The 9126-nt window shown below is 49.6% G+C and overlaps 1 protein-coding gene across 1 annotated transcript in view; it reads right to left on the reverse strand.

Annotated features, from left to right (window-relative positions):
• The window catches only part of FAM159A (family with sequence similarity 159 member A), a 32457-nt gene extending 23342 nt beyond the window's left edge, over window positions 1-9115 (reverse strand). The window contains exon 1 of the mRNA XM_019501290.1: window positions 8921-9115. Coding sequence (XP_019356835.1) covers window positions 8921-9102 — 182 coding nt within the window. The 5' untranslated portion in view covers window positions 9103-9115. The remainder of the gene's footprint in view (window positions 1-8920) is intronic.
• Between the last annotated feature and the right edge of the window lie 11 nt (window positions 9116-9126).

Raw genomic sequence — 9126 nt, forward strand, 5'->3', positions numbered from 1 at the left:
TCCTTAACTAGGTCTGAACTAACAGTCGGGGGACTTGCATCCTTCCCGGGCCTCTCTACGCTGTCACCCGAGAGCACCCCATTGTCAGCGGACAGGAACATGGAGGCAAAGAACTTGTTGAAGAGTTCTGCCTTCTCTCGCACGTCCGTCACCAACTGCCCTGCCCTGCCCTGCCCTGCCTTGTAGGGGTCCAATGTTACCCTGAGACTTCTTCTTGCTACCTATATACTTGAAGAAGGACTTTTTGTTATCCTTAATCCCAGAAGCTAATCTAAGCTCCAGTGCTGCTTTAGCCTTCCTCACCAAATCCCTACAAGCTCAGGTCAGGGAGGTGTACTCTTCCTTTTTCCCTGCCCCCTGCTTCCACCACCAGTACGCTTTTTTCTTTGCCCTCAGGCCAGCCTGGATATCCACGCTCAGCTATGAAGGTTTCTTGGACCCTTTTCCCACCTTCCTGCGCAGAGGAATAAGGACAGAACAGATTAGGACGAGTCTAAAGTTAGCTGGATGGATTTGTCACATCCTTTCAAAACACATTCATTTCCCATCTTAGAAGAAGCATGACCATTTCAGCCGACAAGACTATTCTGTAAGAAAGGCACACATGGTGGGAAAGCATTGTGATAAAAGACATCTAGAGTAACAATCTTAATGAGAGCAATCATCTCTACTCTGCCTAACTCTAATTCTAGGGAATGCAAATTAGCGATCTGCAGGAATGGCATCTTTTGTCTTGGGAGCATACACACTAATTAAGGAGAATAAATATTTACAAATTTAGACTCTGCAGTGCCTTTGTATGCTCCATAAGAAAACTTATTAAGTAACATTCCCTTTACTGCTGTTTCTTTAATCCACCCCCAGCAGAGGTATGAACAAAGAGTATGGAAATTACAAGCTCTTCTGAGGAGTTTGTGGATCTAAGATGCTGGATTGTTAAATTTAGTGTCTTGTTATCTCAGCTCCCCCTTCTGATCATTCCAGGAGATAATTGATGGGCTCCAATGTAAAAGAAACTGCATTTATTTTCTGTTGTACAATAAATAAGTGTCACAATAAAAGTTTGAAGCGAAAGAAGAGTATAAGCATCATAGTATCGGTGTCTGTCCAGGGCACTTCCTTAAGAGGCAGTTAGAAAGCTAGTGAAAGTGCCCCGTTAGTGGATTGGAAATGCAAAACTCTACAAGTCTTGGTTCAGAGATGATACCTGTTATTAGACCAACTAAGAAATCACAAAAAAATTATCTTTTTCTGCAAGCTTTTGGGCACACGCGCCCTTCCTCGGGCTCAAGGAAAATTAAAGGTGGTTAAAAGTCCCCATAGGGAGAAGCTAAACTTCATTTTGCATAGAGGAAGCTGAAGGTGAAAGCTGTTCCTCTGGGTCCATGGAATTGTCTTTGTGAGTTGCTCTTTGATGTGCAGATCAGGCAGGATTCCTTTCCTCATGGTGTCAGGTGGCATTTTTACCATCTTTAATTTGCCCGAAAGCTTGCATAAAAAGATGATTTTTTTTTTTGCAATTTCTTAGCTGGTCTAATAAACAGTATCATCTATGGGTGTGAAACTGGTTGCAGGGTAGGACATAGAGAGTCCAAACGAATGGATTGCTTTCATCCTGGCGAGATGTGGGCAGTGGCATACCTGAGGGGTCAGTACTTGGCCCAGTGCTGTTCAACATCTTCATCAACGCCCTGAATGAGGGGGTGAAAAGCCCACTGGCCAAATTCATGGATGACACCAAGATATGGAGTTGTGCAGACACACCCGCAGATAGGCTGTAGATACAAGCAAACCTAGACAGGCCGGCATGTGGGGCAGAACAGAACCAGATGAGGTTTAATGTACAGAAATGCAAAGTGCTGCATCTGGGAAGGAAGAGCCCACAGCACACCTACAGGCTGGGCATCGCTAACCTGACCAGCACTATACATGAAAGGGATCTGGGGGTAACAATAGACCCCAGCATGAATATGAGCTGGCAATGCGATGCGGTAGCCGCTAGGCCAATACAACTCTGGCATGCATCAATCAATGCATCTCTGGTAAATCCAAAGAAGTGATTCTCCCGCTTTACTCAACACTGGTGCGGCTACTAGAAACAACAGCCACAAACTCCTGGAAGATTAGGAAAAACTTCTTCACAAGTAAGGGTGTCCAGACTATGGAAGAAGCTCCCCCCAGAGGTGGTGCAATCACCTACCCTAGAGGTCTCCAAGAGAAGACTGGAGGGTCATCTGACCCCAGATGTCTTTCCTGCTCATGCAGGGGGCTGGACCCGACGATCTTTCGGGGTCCCTTCCAGCCCTATGATCCTATCTCTGAGCCAAGAGGTCTAGAGTTTTGCATTTCTTTTTGTCTCAGACCAACATGGCTACCAAATACATCCTTCAATGGATTTGCCTGTCATGTGGGAAGTCTTGTGTGATTCAACCTGCATAGATACTTTCATAGCAGCCCCCTACCATTTGATGCTGCTGGAACAGGGGCTGGACAAGAATACACTGTTGGGTTAACTGTATCCAGCTGCGTTAATAATCTGTCTGTGCCAGCAGGAGCCGACACAACTTGGAGCTGATTAAGTATGCTCTAAATGGTGCGACAGAACCAAACCCATGCAGATCAGTGAAGGATTGAGGATTTACAAGGCCACCTTGCACTTCCTACCCAAGCTGTGCCGACCATTTGTCAGCCACAGTTCAGATTCCAGGCAAACAAACGTACAAAGATTCATGTGCCTCATTAAGAGCATACAGATGCTCATACATGGAAGCCACTGTAACAAAAGCCTGGCTTTGCTGGGAAAGGAGAAATCAAAAATCAAGTTAGAACAGATCAAAATAGGTGTGTAAGAAACGGAGTGGAAAGAGTTCAGGGCAAGCATAAGAAATAGATAAAAGGATGAGAAATTGATAAAGGGAAACCCAGATTGAAAAGGCATGCGAGAGTGCAACAAACAAAAGAGAAAGCAATTGTGCTGTAAAAACAGAAAAATCCATGGGAACAGAAATGCTATAAAGCAGCAACAGAATTAACTGGTGAGGAAAGCAGAATGATCAGAAATAAAAATAACTGGAAGACAAGGTGAGTGAGAAAAAGCACAAAGTATTCGTGATGGATATCCAAGACTCCACAATTAGCTGTGGAGCAGAGCCACAAAAGGAAGTGTCCTGAAGACACTAGGATGGAGAACAAGATGTGACTGAGGAGGCACAGACTAACATTTGGGGCCCCGACACAGGAAGTGGGAGCTCCTGGATCCCACCACCAGCTCTGAACCTCCCTTCCTCTGGGCCCTTGCAAGCAGTCCCTGCTCACACCACCACGGAGCAGGAGGATGCCTTATGTAGCAGCTGTAAACCACCTGGAATATGAAACAAATATTGAGTACAATAGCTATCACCCAGGTGAAACACAATCCAGACGAAACTACCCTGTTCCTAATGTGTCTCCATACATCAGGTGTTTAACTTAGGTTATGCCTATGCTGGAAAGCTTTGCTGGTATCACTTCGTTGGTATATGTCTCCTGACAGTGCCATTTCACTAGTGCGTGCATGCTTGGCTGTCTTTGCTAGTGCCACGTGTCCTCACAAGTGGGTAAGCCTATCCTACCCAGGGGCTCCCAAACAACTATCATGGATGCTCATTTTTGTGGTGCATGTCGGGACACGGACACTGCTCTCAGAGAACTGTGGATGTCTTGGATCAAGTATTCACAACTCCTTCTGTCCCTTTCCATAGTTTTTTCCTTTCTTGTGCCAGTTTTCAATTTCTCCATCTTGCCATGAAAGCACAGAGATGCTGAACAGATCAGTAGTCTTCTCATCTATTTTAGTGGCAGGTTGTCTGCTTCTTCTGCATTTGTGGAAGTTTAGAAGCTACCATGGTGGCCAGCCAGGCCGCTGTAAAAAGAAGTGTGTGACACCAGTGGTGCAGCCCAGGTGCCGCAGATATTCACTGCCCTCTTGCACAAAGAAGCAGTGTTTTTAGCTCTGCAAAACAAGCACTGAGTGTTGCGATCAGAGCGTGATGCAAACATGACCTAAAGTCATATTCCTGGAGTTGTCAGAGCTTGCTTGGACAGTGGAGAAATGGGTGGCAATGGCATGCAAGAAGTTTGCATTCCCAGGTTACTATCAGTCAGTGGACAATCAGTTTTGCATGGGAAAATTCACAGCAGGTGCAGAGCAAGTGTAGTTGTTATCCAGGTAGACAAAGACATTAAACATGACCGCTTCATAGGACTGGGCACTGGAAGTAACAAAGAGATGTGAAGCAATGGGCTGCCAGCACTTCAGTGGAATAACAGCCGGGCAACATACCCGTTCTGTTTTCCCCTCCTTGCTGCTGAGTGCATACACAGAAACAGGTGCTTTTCCTCCATAATCCGCATGCTGATTGATCGTTGAGGATGTTTCACATTGATTGTCAGGAAACTGCTTGCTACTTACATCTTTAGGCATTCAGGCCATGTTGACAAACTGTCAACAAGGACACTGTTCCCAGGACAGCACATTCACATCATTGGTTTTGCAATGCCAACAGTGATTCTGGTACACTCAAGTCAATCCTCTTGCAACCCTGGCTCATTAATCCTTGCTCAGTGGGAGTAAGGGAAGACTGAAGGATTGCCAGAGCAAGTGAAGAATGATTGTTGAGTGTGGTAAATTTTAACAGAAGCTGGAGATGTCTCATGAGGAGGCTGGACCTCAAATATTCCTCTAGTGTTCCTGCATGTGGTGGTGTTTGTATTGGTGAAGTGATGGAAAAGATAATTCATGGCAGCAGAGAGAGGAAAGAACAGCTGCCGGCTTTGAAGAGGGAGACCCAAGGGCAGTTACAAAAGTATATCAAAGGGCTGTACAGCTAAGGGGACCCCCAGGAACATATCTGACTGCCTGTCATAGTGGGCTGTTAATGCCTAAAGTTTTACGAATTAATTGCTCTTGACCTGGCTGCACACACATTTTAGCTGAATTGCTAACCATAATTTACTGGGTACACAATTTGGGACGTAGCCTTTCCTTTGTCAGACCAAGTGAATAAACCATGATTTTTCACAAATGAAGACTGTATTGAACAGTGGCAAACAATAAAATACTTCAAAAGATATTTTCAACAGTGCAAAATAAAAGTTCAAGGGGCTGGCTGCAGCTGCATGCATCACAATCAGTATATGCTAACTCAGAGCCATTCTCCTTACTTGCCATTTGTGCCAAGAGGAAGAAATACTGTGGCTTTTATGCTGCCGCATATGGGCAGGAGGTGTGTGCACGTAGGCTCAGTGCAATGGTTGCTGGGGTGAGAACTCAGGTATTCTCACCCACGACACCTTGCAGTATGTGCATTCACTATCTCCAGGGGTAAGTACAGAGAGTCAAAAAGCTGGAGGCTGAATTGATTCAGTCTTTGCAGGTTAGTCCAAGCTGCAAAGATTGAACCAATAAGCAAATGAACAGACATTCACTTTTGGTTCAGGCAATGCAGCCACATGTCTGCAGTGGCTCAGGCCAGAAGCTGGGGGGTGCTGGAGCACAGCTCTCTGGCACAAGGCCAGCACGGGCTGTGTGTTTCCTTCCTCTTTCTGCTGCCCCCAAGGTCTCTGGGAATTGCAATCCACAATCACAGCTGCAGGACTCTGCAGGGTTACTCATCACTTCCTCTTCCAGGTGCTTCTGGGATTTGTAGTCCACAGTTGCAGCCAGCACTAAGTAAGCCAGCAGGGCAGGACAGCTCTGTATTCCGAGAAAGGTGAGTTTAACCCCCCTCCCTGGCCCCAGACCCCAGCCAGGATTTGCCTGGGGGCAAGGGCCAGGGAGCCAGCCCTCACTGCTCCAGCTCAGGAGCAAATGGGTGGGGCTAGCCTTGCTCTCTGGAGCAGATGGTATAGCACAGCTCAGGGCTGCAAAGCATGCTGGGATGCTGGGGGAATGTGATTTAACTTGAACCAGGAAGGGATCTGCTTATATCAAATCCCCTCTCAGTCTTCTTTTCTGCAGAAACCCAGTTCCTTAAGCCTCTCCTCATATGTCATGTGCCCCAGCCCCCGAACCATTTTCATTGCTCTGCTGGACTCTCTCCAACTTGTCCACATCCCTTGTATAGTGGGGGACCCAAAACTGGACACCATTCTCCAGATGTGCCTCACCAGTGAAAACTAGAGAGGAATAATCACTTCCCTTGATCTGCTGGCAGTGTTCCTACTAATGCAGCCCAGGATGCCATTAGCCTACTTGGCAACAAGTGCACACTGCTGGTTCATATTCAGCTTATTGTCTACTGTCACCCCCAGATCCTCTTCTGCAGAGCTGCTGCCCAGCCAATCAGCCCCCAGGCTGTACTGGTGCATGGGATTCTTCCATCCTAAGTGCAGGACTTTGCACTTGTCCTTATTGAAACCCGTGAGATTTATTTTGGTGCAATCCCCCAATTTGTCTAGGTCACTCTGAATCCTAGGCCTACCCTCCATTGCATCTACGACTCCCCCCAGCTTGGTGTCATCCGCGAACTTGCTGAGGCTGCACTCTATGCCACCTTCCAGATTGTTAATGAAGATATTGAACAAAACCAGCCCCAGGCCCAGCCCCTGGGACTCCACTTGATGCTGGCTGCCAGCTACACGTTGAGCCATTGATTGCTACCCATTGAGCCCGCCAATCCAGCCAGCTTTCTATCCACCTTACAGCCCATTCATCCAACCCATTCTTCCTCACCTTGCTTGCAAGAATGCTGTGGGAGACGGTATCAAAAGCCTTGCTAAAGTCAAGCTATTTCTTAACTGTGCATGAATCCAAACAGCCCTGACTGAAGTACTGTCAAGGTACTGTATTTAAGTAACCCCCTGATGTCTCCCATCTCATAAAAGACCCAAGCTAACCAGCTGAGGCTGTGAGGCTAATTGGTTCAGAACACACCATGGCAATGCTGCAAACAAAGCATTTCCGAGAGTTCAGACTTTTGAAAAAGAAGTTACATATTAAAAAAGCCAATAAAAATCATTGGAAAAATAGCCCAGTTAAAAGCCTAGAACTTCAGGTAAAGTTTGCTGGATGCCCAGTGGTTTTCCAAAAAATGGATCATGACTTTTATTACTGACAGCCCTTTTCTCTATCCTGCACACACCCACCACAGGGCTTTACTGTGTGGCCTAGGGGTGCACCAACAGAGATTTTTCAGGCTGATACCGATGGCCAATTTTTAAACAAGCCATATTGGCCGATACTGCTCCGATTGCCAACGTGCAGCCCCACAACATGGAGAGCGGCCACTGGCTGGTATGTCTGTTGTGAGGGAGAGTAAGGGGGGAGGGAAGAGACATGGTGGGGGGCAGATCAAGGCCCCTGGGATGAAGGAGGGAGTGGGGCTGGGACAGGGCAGGGAAGGGCACAGGACAGAACTGTGGCTTGTCTGGTTGGGGGGGGGCAGCTCCTAGTGCTATGCAAACCCGGGGAGGGCATGGGGGGCGTGTGCCCCCCAAATCTCCGCATGGGCTGGGACTGGGCTGCTACTGCGGGCTGGGACCAGGGCTGCACAGGGCTCTCCCTAGCGTGGGGCTGGGTCAGGCTGAGCCTGAGGTGGGCACTAGCGGCGCTGGGAGCAGGGCTACAGCAAATTTTGGGGTGGCTCTAGCCCCCCCAGTGCCTCCTCCCAGCACCGCCATCACCCACCCCAAGCACAGCCTGCCCAGCTCCCCCATCAGGAGGAACCTGGTGTAGCCCTGGCCCCAACCTGCAGCAGCAGCCCGCCCTTGCCCTACATGCAGATCTGCCCTCTTGGGGTGTGTGTAATGATGGGAGATGCCCTCCCCCCCACACCCCGCACCCACTAGACAAGCTGCAGGTCTGTCCCATGCCCCTGCTCCAACCCCACTCCCTCCCTCACCGTAGGGGCCTTGATCTGCCCCCCATGCCCTTTCCTCCCCGCACCTCTTCCCCCACAACAGACTTACCAGCTGGACCCGGCTCCTCTCCAAGCCGCCAGGCTGCATTTCTGGCAGTCTGCGTGCTGCGCTGCAGTTGAGCACGCACACGCAGCATTTATTGGCCACATTATCAGCCATTTCAGCCAAAAAAGCCAATACCCTCAATTTTCCTTATATCGGTGCCAATCCAATATGGGACCGATGTATTGTGCACCTCTGGTGTGGCCACGTCACATGGCAGTCCTCAAGGTAGCCCCTCTGGCTGCAACAGTTCTTCTTTCAATGCTGGTATCTAGCACCTCGCAGTCTGAAGGCAAGGACTGGAAGGAGGAATCAAGTTTTATTGAAATATTTTGTTTTCTTGAAAACAGCCTCTTTGCTCCCCAGTTTTTGGCCACGGCTCCAGGCCAGCATATTCTCAAGAGATAGCGGCCCTTTGTTCAAGGCTGACCGTCTGGTAAATCAAAGAACAGATGCTAAAAATCACAGCCGGCGTCCCAACCAGTCCCTCCCGTCTGGGAAAACTGCAGCTGTGCCATAGCGCCCAATACCTGAGGAGCGGAGAGCAGGGGTTTCCTCCTGATTTAGGGCCAAGCTGTCTGCTGGAGCAAGGCCATTTAAGTCCCCAGGATTTGGGCAGCCGAGACCTCTGCCCTTTGCTTTTTTTGACTGCACAAAAGACCAGGTTCCTTCTCTCAAAGGAACAAGATGGGTCTCTGCTAGGATTCCCACAGTTTCTCTCTCTGTGCCCTGCCCCAGCTCCCTCCCGCTGCACTCCCCTGCCAGCCCCCTTTCACGCGGCCCATCGCGGAGGGACCCTCGTCCCCCCAAGGGTCCGCAGAGCCGGCGGGTTCAAACATGAGCCTGGGGCTACCCCCGGCTCTGCCAGCTCCCGCCTTGTGCCAAGCTGGCACCAGGGGCATCCTGAACTTTCCAAAAGCTGCGGAGCCAGGGGGCCGCTGCGAGTCCCGGAGCGGCGGGAGGGAGGAGCAGACCCTACCTGAGCCACCACATGTAGCTGTGCTCGTAGGGGAAGAAGCCGTGCGGGTCATCGCAGCAGTACTTCACGTCCTGGAAGCCGCAGCAGTACACGGCGCCCGCGTCGCCGCCCGCCCGCGGGCAGCGGAACCCGCTCACTGCCACCTGCTCCGCGCTCACGTAGCTGCTGCACTCCGCGCTCATCCTCCCGGCCCGGCCCGGCCCGGC

This window comes from Gavialis gangeticus, unplaced genomic scaffold, assembly GCF_001723915.1.
Source record: "Gavialis gangeticus isolate Ggan-Ray unplaced genomic scaffold, GavGan_comp1, whole genome shotgun sequence".
Lineage (NCBI taxonomy): Eukaryota > Metazoa > Chordata > Crocodylia > Gavialidae > Gavialis > Gavialis gangeticus.